The sequence below is a fragment of the Myotis myotis genome, unplaced genomic scaffold (genome assembly GCF_014108235.1).
Source record: "Myotis myotis isolate mMyoMyo1 unplaced genomic scaffold, mMyoMyo1.p scaffold_m19_p_4, whole genome shotgun sequence".
Classification (NCBI taxonomy): domain Eukaryota; kingdom Metazoa; phylum Chordata; class Mammalia; order Chiroptera; family Vespertilionidae; genus Myotis; species Myotis myotis.
Genome location: NW_023416346.1, coordinates 87,087,675 through 87,105,738, shown reverse-complemented (window position 1 = coordinate 87,105,738; position 18,064 = coordinate 87,087,675). Strand labels below are relative to the sequence as shown.

At 41.3% G+C, this 18,064-nt stretch overlaps 1 protein-coding gene across 1 annotated transcript in view; it reads left to right on the top strand.

Moving 5' to 3' along the window:
• AR (androgen receptor) overlaps nucleotides 1–18,064 on the top strand; it is a 308,869-nt gene that overhangs the window by 278,489 nt on the left and 12,316 nt on the right. The window contains exons 4-5 of the mRNA XM_036305428.1: nucleotides 1,890–2,177; nucleotides 8,532–8,676. Coding sequence (XP_036161321.1) covers nucleotides 1,890–2,177; nucleotides 8,532–8,676 — 433 coding nt within the window. The remainder of the gene's footprint in view (nucleotides 1–1,889; nucleotides 2,178–8,531; nucleotides 8,677–18,064) is intronic.

Below are 18,064 nucleotides of genomic sequence, written 5' to 3'. Positions count from 1 at the left end.
TTGTGAGATATGCCATTGGTGTTTTAATAGGAATTGTGTTGAATCCATAGATTGCTTTGGGTAGCATGGACATTTTAATGATATTAATTATTCTAATCCATGAACATGGTATATGCTCCCACTTATCGTATCTTCCTCTCTTTCTTTTTTCAATGTCATATAGTTTTATGAAAACAGCTCTTTTACCTTCTTGGTCAAATTTATTCCTAGTTAACCTCATCTCCTTTTGGTGTTGCAATAGTAAATGAGATTATTTTCTTAGTTTATCTTTTTAATAGTTTATTATTGTTGTTTAGAAATACCACTGATTTCTAAATATTAATTTTGTATCTTGTTACATTGCTGAATTCATTTATTAGATATAGTTGCTTCTTGGAGTCTTTAAGGTTTTCTATGTATAATATCATGCCATCTGCAAATAATGACAGTTTTACTTCTTCCTTCCATTTTGGGTTTCTTTTATTTCTTCTTCTTGTCTGATCGCTGTGACTAGGACTTCCAGTACTCAGTTGACATGCTTGAATTTTTAACCATTGTGTTTCTAGTCTCTGCTTGATAATCTCTAATAGCATTAGTGCCTGGCAACCTTTCCATGTTCAGAGGCCTTTAACTATCAAAGTGTGTTTGTGATATGTGTGTGTGTGTGTGTGTGTGTGTGTGTGTGTGTATGTATGTAGGGGAGAGGGAGAGGGAGAGGGAGAGAGAGAGAGAGAGAGAGAGAGAGAAACTAGTATCCAAGTCACTGTATATTTTGGTACCTCTAGAGACCCCATAATTAATACTTATGTTTGCCTTTCTAGTCTCTTTAACAATCTGCTAGACATGCTAGACATAGACACAAATTCATCATTCCTTTTATTTCAAACATTCTGTATTTGCCCATTACTTGTAAGAAAAAGCCCAAACTTCTAATTACAATATACAAGCCCTTTCAAAATCAGGCCTAATCTTGATTTCAACCTTATAAATAGCCAGTCTCCCCACACAAGCAATATATATTCCAGCCACACTGGTCTCTACTATTTCCCCCAAACACTTCTACTATTTGTTTATGCCGTTTTCACTCTTCTCTGCTTAGTGAAACCCTCACCATTCTTCAAGATCCAGATCAAATGCTACCATAAAGCCTTTCCTGACCCCACCTATGCAGAGTGATTGTTGTCTTTTTATTAATACCTCTGTTGTAACATTTATCAGATTGACATTTTAACTGCATAGGGGTATTAATTCATCCTCTACCAGACAAGGTTAAGACCCAGAAGAAAGGGCTTGCACTAGCTGGTTTGGCTCAGTGGATAGAGTGTCGGCCTGCGAACTGAAGGGTCCTGGGTTCGATTCTAGTCAAGGGCACAAGCCCAGGTTGTGGGCTCAATCCCTAGTAGGGGGGTGGTAGGAGGCAGCCAATCAATGATTATCTTTCATCATTAATGTTTCTATCTTTTTTTCCCCTCTCCCTTCCTCTCTGAAATCAATAAAAAATATATTTTAAAAAAAGAAAAGGTTTAACATGGAATCTCTATTGAATGAATGAATGAATGAATGAATGAATGAATTGTGAATATATATGAATAATTCAATGAAAGGTTCTAGGTATGAGTACTGAAGCTTACATTTATGCAGAGTCCAATCTAAGGATATACTAGGTCTGTCCTGCAAGGTGACTTGGGAGAAAACAAGATATAAAACTTCAGTTTAGTAAAGATTTGGAGTGATGAGTCATTCATTCAACCAGTGCTAAACTGAGCATTTGCCTTCAAGGAGTTTAGAATCTCTGACCATGAAGAATGGACATCCTTATTTTCTTAGCTTGAAGGTTTTCTAACAGAGTAGCTGTGCTGTGTGTTTTTGATAACTTATAATAAATCCAAGTTTCCCTTTCCTCCCAATAGCTCGGAAGCTGAAGAAACTTGGTAATCTGAAACTGCAGGAGGAAGGGGAGGCTTCCAGCGCCACCAGCCCAACTGAGGAGCCAACCCAGAAGCTGGCGGTGTCACACATTGAAGGCTATGAATGTCAGCCTATCTTTCTGAATGTCCTGGAAGCCATTGAACCAGGCGTGGTGTGTGCTGGACATGACAACAATCAGCCTGACTCCTTTGCAGCCTTGCTCTCTAGCCTCAATGAACTGGGTGAAAGACAGCTTGTACATGTGGTCAAGTGGGCCAAGGCCTTGCCTGGTAAGGAAAAGGAAAGTGGAGGCATGGAATTAAAGTGATAATATTTAGTGTATGCTCCTATGTGCAAGGCAGGTACCATGTCCTGTCCATTCCTGCCCATTAACTCATGCACTTCTCACCATTACCTTGCAGAGGTAGAAAATGATATAATCCCCACTTTAAAAATAAGGAAACGCCCTGGTCAGGTGGTCCAGTTGGTTGAAGCATCAACCCACCAAAAGGTTGCGGGTTTGGTTACCAGTCCAGGCACATACCTAGGTTATGGGTTTGATCTCCATTCAGAGCTTATATGAGAGGCAACCGATTAATGTTTCTCCATCACATAGATATTTATATTTTTCTAAAAATCAATAAAAAATATATCCTACACTGAGGATTTAAAAAAAGAAAGGAAACTCAGAAACCAAAGAGTAGAGCAGCATTATAGAGTGTCCCATATACCTCACATCCGCACACAGCAATCATGTTTAATCTACAGACACAGTGTGAAATTTTCCTCATAATCACAGATTATTTAGACATAACATTTATGTGCCTTAAGATGCATACACATGTTTACCCCAAAGATAATTTTGAGTCTGACTGGTATTATGTCTTCAATATTAACTTTAGGAACCATACCATGCACTTATAATATAGTATGGTATAAAGAACATGGGGTTGGGAGTCAGAACATTTAGGTTCTAGTCTTAGTTGTGCTTGTAAATCATTGTGTGGTCCTTTCCCTTTATGGGTCTCAGTTTCTTTATCTGTATAATGTATGAAGAGTATTTTGGACTGAATTAATGTTTTTCAAACTTTGCTTTAAGGAACTTTAGTGCTTTTTAAAAACCTTAGGAATCATAGTGGGAGGAAATATTCAATGAATTCAGTGATAGTGAAAGAAATACAATTTTTTTGTCTTAACTTCTTGGATACCTCCAGTGATGGGGAAATCACTTCCTCCTTAAGTCATCTGTTATTTGAACAGGACTGTTTTTGAAAATATTAGAGATCCTCTATCTAAGCATTCACAAATTTTCCTTTAGCAGCCAAACTTTGTATTTCTCAAAACAACATACACAGATACTACTAGAGCTGGTTGATTTAAAACCAGTGCCTCTCCCTCACTAGCCCCAGAGAAGCCTCAAGTTACTCTTCCAGAATCTTAGGACTCCAGGGAACACAGTTTGGAAACCAGTGAAACATAAGCTCTGCAAGGATTCTCCTAGTCCTAAAATTCTGGGGTTCAAAGATTGTTTTGAAACATCAACAACCAATTTAATTCTTATGGAGTCAAAGATCAGCATGCCTTCTAATAACTGCTATTCAGAGGAAAATGTATAGAGAACAGAGAAATTTCATATATATTACCTGATTTGGTCCTCATAAAATTCCCATAAAATAGGGGTTTCCCTCTGACATTTTATAGATAAAATATACAGAAGCTCTGAGAAATGATATACTTCACTTTAGAATGTAGCAGGGCTAGAACTTGAGAGCCTAAGTCCCCTCCTGATTCCAGATTCCTTCCTCATCCCACTCCACCCATAGTCTGTAGTGTTCATGTAGTTCTGTAGCCCTGGGCTTCACAGTAAGAGGCCAAGGCCTTATTCAAGGCCACTTGGGTCATAATGTAGACTAGCTGCTTTTGAAGACATTGCATGTTAGTTGCCAAACCCCAATTTTGTCTTTCCAACTCACAAGGCCCAGTCTCAGAAACCAGACCATCCCCAACACCTTCCCAGCTTGGGAAGCTGGAAGCTGAGGTTTACTAGCCAATAAGATCACTGGGAAGAAGGCCCAAGGTCTCAGGCTGTGTACACACTCTGCCAAAACAGAGGGTTCACACAGGGAGGAAAAAATACAAAAACTAAGAAAAGAAGGTTGTTTTAATTCTTATCACTTATTCAGCTGGATGTCTTGATATCATTTGTGTAACAGATTCAGTTTAATCTTTCCAAGCAGTTGCCAAGAACCTAAATAGTCCAATTTTATTGAATATAGAACCTTGTCCTATATATGATTCCATTTAATCCTCACAGAAATACTATGAATCATAAAGACTATTATTTCCATTTCAAATGACAAGGCTCAGAAAGGTTAACTAATTTGTTCCATTTTGGTTACTTAACAAATGGACCCAGAACTTAGACTCATACCCTTTGATTTCTAATTTGATGGTCTTAACAATAACCTATTGCAAATCATTTTGGCAGAATTTGTATGAGGAGGAGTCACTGGCTTTCCTTAGTCCAACCCTCAGGATGGGGAGTCCTCTCATAATATTAACAAGTCTATAAGACAATATCATTTCACCATCTACTTCAAGCAAGGAAATGACCTCTGACCCTAAGTCATTTAAAATAATAGTTTTTAGAAAGCCAATTACCATGTTCATAAGACCTGTTGTTTATATTATCAATAATCACTGCCGGGGTCCAACCCCAGCAGGTCCAGGGGTCCCCAAAGGTGTGGATGGAGTCGGCGAAGAAGGAATGACACAGAGACAGCGTTCAGTTGATCAGCAGCCTAGCCAGGATCTCTAGCCAGGATCTCCAGCCAAGTTCTGGTCTGGATCTCCAGCGAAGTTCTGCTGTTTATTGTCTTGTTACATCAGTATTTATCCCAGTTGATTTTAATCCTGTCAATTTCTATTACCAAGGTTAGGGCGTTTCTTATCTCCATTCCAGGGAGTAAAGATTATGTAGCTTAAGCATGATTGTTTGTAGTGATTAACTGCCCGCCTGGCACTTAGTTAAGGAGTTTCATCCCCTCCCTGACTTCAGGGAAAAATTCCTACCTGGGGAAACAACCTTTCTCGGAGAGGTGACCTTGGTTAAAACACCAAGGGGAGCAAACATATTAAGAACAGTATGCTATATACGCCAGGTCCCTTGAAACATATGCTGTGCAGATGTTTCTTTCCTGCAGCGACTGTGTCAAGCAGCAAGGATGGACCGCCTTCCGGCAAATCACCTAGAAGTTCAACTTATTTGTTCATTCAACAGATTGAGTTCCTGTCTTGTGCAAGGCACTATACTAGGCACCTACTCAGAAAAATTTTGTTTTAAACTTTTTGTGATGGTGATGATATATGTAAATTGCCTAGTAAGGTACCTAGTACATTAATAAGTGATAACTATTAATTGAGGGTGGGTGAGTAGACAATGTGTATACAGTATATTTGTAATCAGGTGTACCTGGTTTGGAATCTTAGCTATACACTAGTTAGTTTGTTTGACCATGAGCAAATCACATGTGCTTCTGTTTCTTCATTTGTGGAGGTGGTACACAATCTCTACCTTGCAAATTGTTATCAACATAGAAATTGTATATAAAGTGCACCTAGTACAGTAGCTGAAACATAATAGATGCTCAGTAACTAGTAGGTCATTACAGTGAGGCTTGAGTGCTCTGCCACTGCTTTCACTCATATATCAATTTAAGTTGCCACATGCATGGATCCCAATGATGAATTGTTTTCTTTGAAGATGTTGACTGTCTGGTGCACTAGAGCAGCATGGATTTCCTATCTGGACCTTCTTTGGCCATGTACTCCCTGATAAAACATGAGACTACAGGTTTCCACTGCAGATTGCTAAGAAATGATGTTGATTGGATTCTAGTGAGAAAACAGAATCTCAAATAAATTGCCTTTACATCTAAACCTATTTGGTGTGTTTCAAAACTTGTAAATGACTCCTGTCTATTTCTCCTGAACAGCCTAACACAGTGCCAAACAAGTGTTTGAGTGAGTGTGTGCTGAAGGAAACCTGTAGGCTGGAGCTACTGTTTCCTCAAGTCATTCATTCCTTGATAGCTATGCTCACTGAGCAGGTTTCTTCAAAGGCTGGACATTAGAGAACAGTGTTAGGTATTGTAATCATATTAGACCTATAGAAAAATTAGCCAACTTTGTTGCTGATGTATAGACAGCAAATAGGCTTGAGTGCTAAGCTGCTCTCAGTAAGGACCATAAATTAGTGTTACAGCCAAACTAAATTTTTCTTTTTGCTCCTCTTTGTTATTTCTCTGCTATCTCAAGGATGGGGGAAAAAGCCATCAGTATAGACAGCTCCCTTGGTACTGTACAGTTTAAATCTTATCACCCCTATGCACCCTAACATTCACATACTCACCAGCCAAGGCTTTACTTGCTTTCCATTGCCTCACATCTCAGCGGTTCAGGGTTTAAGTTTCCAGGTCCCCTCTCCAAGAGATCCTTAGATGCTCCATGTTGGCCCCTGCATTTATCTCCTACTAGGAAGAGTCAGTACCAGGCATTCTATCCTGGAGCTTCAATGAGGAAATACTCTGGGGTCTGTGGCTCCAGCTAGTCTGTCAGCATATTACTACAGTAAAGATGGGAGGCACAGGCCTTGGAGCTAAGATTGCAGCCAAGGATGGTGATATGAGGGACTCTAGAATCCCTGATGTCTGATAGGCTTAGGATATAAAAGAAAGGGGAAATGGGGTGTGTGGGTGGGCAAAGGTCAACCAAGCCTTACAATGTGTTTAGATATTGTAGACTTTAGGCTGGAGTCTATGGCTAGTAAAAGCTCATGACCTCAGTATTTCCTGAGCTTGTCCTTAAGCAGTGGAGTGGAAAAGACACTAGACAAGAGAATTAGAACACCTGCACTAGTACCGGTTCTGCCATATATAGGCTGTAAGACCTTGGGGAAATCAGTTAACCTCTCTGGCCCTTAGGCTCCTTGTTCTCAAGATAAGTATCACATAACGTACTTGCTAGGGTTATTATGAGGTTACAATGAAGTCATCAGTAAGAAAGTTAGAAGCATTATCTAAATTCATGGAGCATTTCTAATGAGGTATAGCAAGACAAAATTTCAAATAATTCTGGAACTGTTGGGGAGAAAAGAAATGAAATGCTGGTAGGGGATGAGCTCTGAGGTTATGGTTTAAACATCCCTCTGTTTAGAACCCACCATGAGAACATAGCTATATCTATGTGGTAGAGGTAGCATCTGGGAAACTTTGTTCTCTGAGCTTAAGGGAGGTAATCTGGAGTTCATCCCACTTTATAAAATTAAAATAAATTGAGGGTCCTTAGTCCATTTAATTAATATTTCTTAAATGCCTACTCAAATATCTGAATTATGCTATGTACTAGGAAATAAAATATGAATAAGAAGGAGTGGTCCCTGTCTTCAAGAAGCTCCAAGTCTAATGGGGGAGACAGATGTGTATATAGATAAATTCCAATACTGTGTAATAAATGCTATAATTAGTTGGAGTTACACAAAGTTTAATTAGAAGGTAAATGAAGAATTATTAAGTCTTCTGCTTGGATGAGTGGGAAAAAGCTCCACAGAGGAGGTACCCTTTCAGTGAAAACTTGAATGCTGAGTACATGTTTATTAGGTGGAGAACCTGGGGAAGGAAGAAGGCATTCCAGGCAAAGACAACTGCCTATGCAGAGAAATAGACACATGAGAAAGCATGTTGTGTTCAGCAAATTGTAAGTTTTTCAGAATATCTAGAACCTAGATTATGAGAAGGCAAATGGTAAGAAATTAGTCTAAGTAGGCAGATAATGAAGGGCCTGTTTGTGTATAACAATGGTAATAGGGCAAAAATAGCAGTAGAATCGGCTACTTGTTGAACAACAACAACCAAAATAATAATAATGGAGAGAAAGTGGGAGGCAGAAAGAAAGTCATATGATAAAGAGCCTGAATGTAGTGTGGAAAAGGCAGTGGCTGTCAAAAGCATGTACCATACATTATGTAATAATACCCTATTCCCAGAGTTGTTAGAGGGACAAATAAGATTATAGCTAGAAAAAAGCTTTATAAATTGAATAGTGCTGTTCATGTGGGAGAAATGATTATTCCACTGCATCTTCAGAAAGGCATAGCGATCAAGAGCACAGGCTTTGGAGTCAGGCTGCTTGGCTTTGGACCTTGGTGTGCCATTTACTAGCCTTATGATCTTGGACAAGTTCTATAACCTTTCTGTGACTCACTTTTACTGATTCACAGAATGGGGATAATAATAGTGCCTACATTATCAGATTGTTGTGAGGTTTAAATGAGTTAATATAAGTAGCATGCTTAGAAAAAGTGTATTTTTTTGAAAGCAGTCAATAAGTGTTAGATTAGTCTTTTCTAACTGACAATGCCCCTTTTGCCTCCATCATCATCTCATTTGAGCAGCTCAGTGAAACAGAGAAGGCAAGGAATATTATCTCCACCACATAGTTTACTTTCTTTCTGCTCCCCAGCACTGGTGGTTCCTGGGGCTCTTCATGGACTGTCTGAGAACTAGAGATTCTCGGGACAGCAGATGCCCAGATTTTATCCAGCCCACCATTCCCCAGCCTGACCATTGTCTCTTCTCCATCTCCAGGCTTCCGAAACTTGCATGTGGACGACCAGATGGCAGTCATTCAGTACTCATGGATGGGGCTTATGGTGTTTGCCATGGGCTGGCGGTCCTTCACCAATGTCAACTCCAGGATGCTCTACTTTGCCCCTGACCTGGTTTTCAATGAGTAAGTGCTCATAAGCCCAAAACTCACATAAACACAGCATCCTGGCTATGTCTGTTTGATGGTAATGATGGTAGTAACAGTGGTGGCTAGCCCATTTAACCTATATATGAGGCAGTAGAGGCTCCTTCTAGCTTGTACAATCTGAGGTGCCTTTGCTTGAAAAGAAGGCAAATTGGTAGGAGACCAGGGGGAGTGTTACTGAGGCCATCCCTTTCCCACCCAAGACCAAACCTTGGCATTTTGGTCATGTTTCTGACATGCTTTTTAACCTATCTCAAAACCTCATATCAAGGTCCTTTCCATTCACTCTGACCAGCATAGGGAATGGGCACAGAGACTCTAGCTGTGAGGGCTAAAGTTCTTTTGGTCCCTTTTGCTCATCAAGGGTTACTGCCAGTCACCATTTGTTGAGCAACTCCTTTATGCCAGAACTATACTAGATACTTTCTAAATCTTTCTCATTGAATCCTCATGAAAACCAGATTTCTCCTTTGTAAAGATAATTTTTTAATGAATGAGAAAAATTAAGCTCAACAAAATAAAGTGACTCACCCAAGTTAACAGAGCTAGTGTACGTTGGCAACAGATTTCAAAATATGTCTGTGTAACCCCAAGTTCTTTTTTTTTTTTTTTTTGTGTGTGTGTGTGTGTGTGTGTGTGTGTGTTTATTAATTTTTTTTATTTTTTTGTTCTTAACAGACTTTTAAGTGACCAGATCAAAGGAAATTTAGGAACAGAAAGCAATTTCAAAGCCCTGCAACATGTCCCATGTATTCTAGCTATACGACAGATAGATTTATGTCATAAATGACACCTTAATTTTGGCCCTAGTAAGCCCTTAGACTTCCCTGTCTCAAAACAGCTGCTTCTTTTTTTTTTTTAATTAAATCTTTATTGTTCAGATTATTACATTTGTTCCCCTTTTTCCCCCCCATAACTCCCCTCCTCCCAGTTCCCGCCCCACCCTCCGCCCTCACTCCCCACCCACTGTCCTCATCCATAGGTGCACGATTTTTGTCCAGTCTCTTCCCTCATCTCCCACACCCCTTTCCCCCCCAAGAATAGTCAGTCCATTCCCTTTCTATGTCCCTGATTCTATTATCATCAACAGTTCATTCTGTTCATCAGATTATTTATTCACTTGGTTCTTAGATTCACTTGTTGATAGATGCATGTTTGTTGTTCATAATTTGTATCTTTACCTTTTTCTTCCTCTTCCTCTTCTTAAAGGATACCTTTCAGCATTTCATATAATCCTGGTTTGGTGGTGATGAACTCCTTTAGCTTTTCCTTATCTGTGAAGCTCTTTATCTGACCTTCAGTTCTGAATGATAGTTTTGCTAGATAAAGTAATCTTGGTTGTAGGTTCTTGGTATTCATCACTTTGAATATTTCTTGCCACTCCCTTCTGGCCTGCAAAGTTTCTGTTGAGAAATCAGCTGACAGTCCTATGGGTATTCCCTTGTAGGTAACTGGGTTTCTTTCTCTTGCTGTTTTTAAGATTCTCTCTTTATCTTTTGCTCTTGGCATTTTAATTATGATGTGTCTTGGTGTGGTCCTCTTTGGATTCCTTTTGTTTGGGGTTCTCCACGCTTCTTGGACCTGTAAGTCCATTTCTTTCACCAGGTGGGGGAAGTTTTCTGTCATTATTTCTTCAAATAGGTTTTCAATATATTGCTCTCTCTCATCTTCTGGCACCCCTATAATTCTGATGTTGGTATGCTTGAAGCTGTCCCAGAGGCTCCTTACACTATCCTCGCATTTTTGGATTCTTTTTTCATTTTGCTTTTCCGGTTGGGTGTTTTTTGCTTCCTCGCATTTCAAATCATTGACTTGATTCTTGCGCTCCTCTGGTCTGCTGTCGGGAGTCTGTATAATATTCGTTATTTCAGTCCGTGCATGCTTAATTTCTAGTTGGTTCCCCAATATAACATCGAGGATCTCATTAGTTTTCTTGTAGATCTCATTAAGTTTATCGGCGGCTTCTAAACAGTTCTTGAGAGACCTTAAGTGTGTGGTTCTGAACTCTATATCTTCCATTGACAATTTTGTCCTGTTTCTTTGTCTCCGCATTTTGTTATGCTTCCTTGGTGCACCCCCTAGTGGTCTTTGTTCGCAGTCTTATAGTTAAACCTTGATTGTTGTAGCTAATACCAGGGAGGGTTTGACCTCCAGGCCAGGTGGCTATGAGAATCAGCTGTGTCAGCAGTGAGAGAACTTCTGTCCTCTAGGGAGGTGCTAATCTAGCCTTTGCCTGAGGCTATCCGGCAAATGCCTGTGTGCAGGGCTTGGGCAGGGCGGGTCGCACAGGATCAACAGGGTGGGCCTGAGAGAGCAGTTATGGCGGCTCTCAGTCCTGTCCCCAGGGGCTCTGACTCTCTGAGTCCCAGCACCCGATACAAACCTCGGAGAGAAAGCTGCACTCGCTCTGACCGAAGCCAGACAGTCCCGCTTCTCCCGTTTGAGTCTGGGTCGCTAAAGACTCGCCCGGATCTGGAGCTCAGATGAAAACACCAACCGTGCCCTCCGCCGCCAGCCCGCTCCACGCACTCCGCACCTCAGAACTTGACTTCAGCACTGCGCCTCCTCTGAGTGTCCGTATGCTTTTCTCTTTCCTCCTAGTTGTAGGACTTCCACTCAGCCAGCGTTCCTGTGGTTCTGGGTGATGTCCCTTCTGTCTTTTAGTTTCACTTTTGAAGTAGTTGTTCAAAGAAGCAAACTCCGGCGATAACCTATGCCGCCATCTTGTTTCTCCCAAGTTCTTATACTTCTTCATGGTAGTTAGTGATGGGGAAGAGCAGCTCCATCACTCTGGCCATGTGACTTTGGCCCTGTCACTTTTCTTCTCTTAAAAACAGGTTTAATTAATGCTTTCCCTGCCACCAGTTCTATTTATCATTTATAAATTTGTCCAAGGGTTCAGATTTTGAAATTACACTGGTATTGACTAAAATCTGTTCATCATTGTCTTTGAGCAGGACCTTTGAATTTCCTGTCCCTCAGTTTCCTTATCTGTTAACTAAATAGAACTTTTTCAAATGGTTTCTTATGATGACTCTAAAATAATGAGTATGAAATGTCTGGCCCATAATGGACAATAAATAAAAAAGAAGTACATTTCTGATACTTTCTCCAATAGTGAAATTCTTTTCCACTTCTACTGTTTGGGGTCCCTTGATGGCATTGGGAATGTAGCTAGTCAGAAAAATATTCCCAAGGACTTTGAATTAGTCTCACCACAGAGAATCCCTTTGGTCAAGGCAAAAATCGACCTTCTCTTCTCTCCAGTCCTCTGAGAAGAGCATTAAAATAAATTCTACAGGCCAGTAGTTCCTTCTAGTACAGCAATGTGGAGGAAAATAAGCACCCCCAGATGCCGTTTTGCAAGCCATCTAGTCCTGTTAATCAGAAGCTAAGAATAACCATTGGGCTTTTGGCATGACCTGCTTTGTGGTTTCCAAATCTCTAAAGAGTTACCCAGGATACTATCTTCTGGGGCAGGCCTTAAAAATACCCCTTTATGTTAATCTCTCAAACCCATCCTCCTACTGCTCTCCAGTGATTGAATCAACTCCTTATGCACCTGCAAGACCCTCACCATTCAGAGCCCTAAGACCTTCGCAAAGTGATAATTGCGTATTTTCTAAATCTTAAATTTCCTTCTCTGCCTCTGCATAAGTGTGTGGTACCTCACCTCAGCTTTCTGGCCCATTCACATGTATTTCATCAAAAGGTACCATAGCCCTAGCCAGTTTTTCTCAGTGGATAGAGCATCAGCCTGACACTGAAAGATCCTGGGTTTGATTCTGGTCAAGAGCACGTACTTTGGTTACAGGCTTAATCCCCAGCCCTGGTCAGGCCGCATGCAGGAAGCAACCAATGGATATGTCTCTCTCACATCAAGGTTTCTCTAACTCTGTCTCTCCCCTTCCCCTCCATTCTCTCTAAACAAATCAGTGGAAAAATATCTTTAGGTGAGGATTAACAATAACAATAAAGGTACCACAGGAAGGTGCCACACGTGAACGCCAGTACTAACATTCTCCCACAACCACATCAAATTTACAACTAAAATACAGAACAACCATCATTTAGAAACACCTGAAATCTGACTGAATGGAAGTCCTATAACTAGAGAAGTAAAGAAGGAAGCACATTGAGACTAGTTACAAGGGTGGGCAAACTTTTTGACTCGAGGGCCACAATGGGTTCTTAAACTGGACTCAGAAGAAGGAGCTGTGGCCGTGTTTCCCGACGTTGCCATGTTAACACTGCTGCTGGTGAAGGAGCGGAGGGGAGAGCAAGAGAACCCTCCACTCTTTCGGCTCCGCAGGCCAGATAGAACAGCCGAACGGGCCGGATCCAGCCCACAGGCCGTAGTTTGCCCATGGCTGGACTAGTAGGAGGGGCAGAGGTGTAGAATGGGCTGGTACAACACCCACGTGTGGCATGTTTTTAATCGGGAGGGATATCTTGGCTGAATAGAACTCCCTTGAGGAGCAAGCAGTCCCAGCCACACACCAGACCCCAGCCCAGGATTTCAGAGCTTGGAAGAGAAGTCCCTGTAACTCTGGGCTGTAAAAACCAGTGGGGACTGTAGTTGAGTGACAGGGAGGCAGCCAGAGACCCAGACAGGTCCTCTTATAGTGCCAGTGCACAGATGTCTTCGGATTCACTTTCTCTGAGTTCCAGTGCTGAGGCAGCAGCTTGAAAGAATCTAGGGAGATACAGGGATGAACTAAACTGTCTGTCATCAAGGCAAGAACTGGGAGGCAGCTTTATCACAGACAAAAGTTTTGGGAACTTTCCCCAACAGAGCTGACTGGCAGGCACCATATCTGAGTGTCCATCAATTGGTAGAGTGGCCTTGTGTAGTAGGTATCCTGTAGAGCCCAGTGGCTCAGCCTCCCTAGTCACCTCAGCTGGGCACTCTAGGTATGCCCACATTTTTTGCCCCACCCTGGTGACTCCCTGAGATCCTGCCCCACCCAAGCTATTTGCAGTGTCTTTTCCATATGAATGGCCTGTTCTGGCTCAGGCTTCAGAGTTTCCTAAAATCTCTCAAACCAGCATCAGCTGGACTCAATGTGCTCTATACTTCTCGATAAGGGGCCAGTACTGACACTAGCAGCAACTTGACAAGGTTCACAGCTTGGCCTCTCCTGGATACATACTAGTCCAACACAAGTAGCAGCCATCTACAGATTGCTCTGTAGCTTGTGTTGGGTGGCCCCAGGCATGGCATAGACAGTGGCTGACTTTACACCTCTCAGGAGGCCCCAGAGCCAGTGCACATGATGGAGTTTCAGACCATGCCATATTACAACTCTATCACATCCATGAGCAACACACTAAAGGGTTGGACTTGGTGAGCACCAAAGCCCCACTGAAGCAAGTCCTCCTACATAAAGGTGTGTCTTACACAGCAGCTCTTCCATGGTAGTCACAGCTGGTCCTCACAGCCAATTGGTATGGTGGTAAATTCCTCCCAGTGATGCCAACAGTATTCAAGGCTCAACTACAACAGGATAGTGCATGCAAATGACACAGAGGCATACCTAGAGTGCCCAGATCAGGCGATTAGGGAGGCTGAGCCAATAGGTCCTACAGGACACCTACTACACAAGGCCACTCTACCAATTCCCAGAGATGTAGCAGCTCTACCTAATAAGTAGAAACAAACATAGGGAAGCAGCCAAAATGCAGAGACAGAGAAACATATCACAAATGAAAGAAAGAAGAAATCTCCAGATAAAGAACTAAATGAAATGGAAGGAAACAAACTATTAGATACAGAGTTCAAAATAATGGTTATAAGGATGCTTAAAGAACTTAATGAGAACTTCAAGGATCTTAGTGAGAATATCAAGGAACTTACTGAGAATTTTAAGGAAATAAGTGAGGACATCAAAGACATAAAAAAAGGACCAGTCAAAAATGAAGGATACACTAACTGAAATGAAGAATACTTTACAGGCAATAGTAGAGTAGAGCATGCTGAGGATGAAATAAGTGATTTGGAATAGGAGGAAGCAAAAAACACCCAATAAGAGGAGCAAAAAGTAAAAAGAATCCAAAATTATGAAGATAGTATAAGGAGCCTCTAGGAAAACTTCAGGTGTACCAATATTCACATTATGGGGGTGCCTGAAGGAGAAGAGAGGGAGCAAGAAATTGAAAACCTATTTGAAGAAATAATGACAAATGACTTCCCCTACCTAGTGAAAGAAATTAGATTTACAAGACCAGGAAGCACAGAGAGTCCCAAACAAGAAGAACCAAAATAGGCCCACACCAAGACACATCATAATTAAAATGCTAGGGGTTAAAGACAAAGAGATAATCTTAAAATCAGGAAGATAAAAGCAGTTAGTTGCCTACAAAGGAGCACCCGTATGACTGCCAGCTGATTTCTCAACAGAAACTTTGAAGGCCAGAAGGGAGTGGCAAGAATTAGTCAAAGTGATGAAAAGCAAAAGCTCAGGGAGAAACCAAGATGGCGGCATGGGTAAACACCAGAGATTGCTGCCTCGCACAACCACTTCAAAAATACAACTAAAAGATGGAGCGGACATCATCCAGAACCACAGGAAGGCTGGCTGCGTGGAAATTCTACAACTAGAAGGAAAGAGAAAAGCACACCGAGACTCAGAGGAGGTGCAGTGCAGAAGTAAAATACAGAGGTACAGAGGCGCATGCGGAGAGGGTTGGCAGCTGAGGACATGGTTGTCTTTTTCAATCGGGAGGGAGTCTCAAGCTCTGAGCTCCAGTTCCAGGAGAGTCTCTGGGGACCCAGACTAATACGGGAGAAGCTGGACTGTCTGGCATTGGTCAGAACTCGAAGGCAGCTTTCTCTCGGGGGTGCTTGCCAGGACACTGAGAAGCAGGGCCTCTGAGGGCAGGACTGAGAGCAGCCATAACTGCTCACTCTGCGCTGTTGATACCCTGGGACCCTGCCCTGCCCAAGCCATGAGGCTTTTGCATATGAAAGGCCTGGCCATTTGCAATCTGATAAATACCTAACAAACTGCAGCTGGCCCAAGGCCCCAGGGCAACTTGCATTGAGTCACAGCTGGCTCCTGCTGGATAGCCTCAGGAAGAGGCTAGATTAGCAAATCCTTAGAGATCCAGGAGCCAGTGTGCCCAGTGGTCAGAGTGGGACCATCCAGATTGCAGCTCCTCGGATACATAAAGGACACACTCAGGGGGCATACTCAGTGAGCACCAAAGCCCATTGAAGCAAGTCTTGCCCCAGAGGGGTGTCTCCAGCACAGAAGTTCTCCCACTGCAGACACAGCTGATTCTCACAGCCAATTGGCCTGGAAGTCAATCCCTCCCAGTGTTACCTACAACAATCAAGGCTTAACTACACCGAGACTGTGCACAAAGCCCACAAGGGGGTGCACCAAGAGTGTCTACCTCAGGTAATTGGGGAGGCTGAGACACTGGGCCCTAAAGGACACTTAGCACAGAAAGCCACTCTATTGACACAGCGAAGCATAAAAAAAAAATGCAGAGACAAAGAAACAGGGCACAAATGACAGAAATGGAGGAAAGCAAACTACTGGATATAGAGTTCAAAACCACACTCTTAAGGTTTTTCAAGAATTTTCTAGAAACCGCTGATAAACTTAATGAGACCCTCAAGAAATCTAATGAGACCCTCAAGGTTGTGATAAAGGACCAACTAGAAATTAAGCATACACTGACTGACATAAAGGATATTATACAGACTCCCAACAGCATACTAGAGGATCACAAGAATCAAGTCAAAGATTTGAAATATGAAGAAGCTAAAAGCACCCAACCAGAAAAGCAAAATGAAAGAAGAATCCAAAAATATGAAGATAGTGTAAGGAGCCTCTGGGACAGCTTCGAATGTACCAACATCAGAATTATAGGGGTGCCAGAAAAAGAGAGAGAGCAAAATATTGAAAACCTATTTGAAGAAATAATGACAGAAAACTTCCCCTACCTGGTGAAAGAAATAGACTTACAAGTCCAGGAAGCGCAGAGAACCCCAAACAAAAGAATCCAAAGAGGGACCACATCAAGACACATCATAATTAAAATGCCAAGAGCAAAAGACAAAGAGAGAATCTTAAAAGCAGCAAGAGAAAGACAATCAGCTACCTACAAGGGAGTACCCATACGACTGTCAGCTGATTTCTCAACAGAAACTTTGCAGGCCAGAAGGGAGTGGCAAGAAATATTCAAAGTGAGGAATACCAAGAACCTACAACCAAGATTACTTTATCCAGCCAAGCTATCATTCAGAATTGAAGGTCAGATAAAGAGTTTCACAGATAAGAAAAAGTTAAAGGAGTTCATCACCACTAAACCAGTATTATATGAAATGCTGAAAGGTATTCTTTAAGAAGAGGAAGAAGAAGAAAATGGTAAAGATACAAACTATGAACAACAAATACACATCTATCAACAAGTAAATCTAAAAATCAAGTGAAGAAATAATCTGATGAACAGAAAAAAAAAAGAAAGAAAGAAACTAAAGGTCAAAAGCAGGGGATTTTTAAAATTATTACAAAGTTCTTTAAAAGTGCCCCCAAGAAAATTACCACCGTGAAATATCCTCAATATAGTTGTAAACTTCTTGAGAGCTTTCTTCTTTCAGCAACTCCAGGGATATACAAAGGAACCAGTATCATCTGCAAGCTTTAACATCAACTACCTGACTGTGTGAAAAGAAGATATCAACTATTCTGATTGGCTAATAAGCAGTCTGAGCAGAGACTAATGGACCATAATTCTCTGTTCAGAATTTATGAGGAATCATTGTCATTTAATTAACAATATAAATATTAAAAAACATTTTTAATAAAATTTTATAATTGTAGTAAAAAAAAAAGTGATGAAAAGCAAAAACTGACAACCAAGATTACTCTACCCAGAAAAGCTATTATTTAAAATAGAAGGTCAGATAAAGAGTTTCACAGACAAGAAAAAGCTGAAGGAGTACATCAAAACCAAACCAGCATTACTTAAAATGTTAAATGTTTAAGGAGAAGGAGAAGGAGAAGGAGAAGGAGAAGGAGAAGGAGAAGGAGAAGGAGAAGGAGAAGGAGAAGGAGAAGGAGAAGGAGAAGGAGAAGGAGAAGGAGAAGGAGAAGGAGAAGGAGAAGGAGAAGGAGAAGGAGAAGGAGAAGGAGGAGAAGGAGAAGGAGAAGGAGAAGGAGAAGGAGAAGGAGAAGGAGAAGGAGAAGGAGAAGGAGAAGGAGAAGGAGAAGAAGAAGGAGAAATCAAAATATGAGCAATAAAATAGCAATAAATACATATCTATCAACAATTTAACCTAAAATTCAAAATGAACAACAAGGAATCTAATGAACAAAATAACCTGATTAATAAAATAGAACCAGAGGCATGGAAA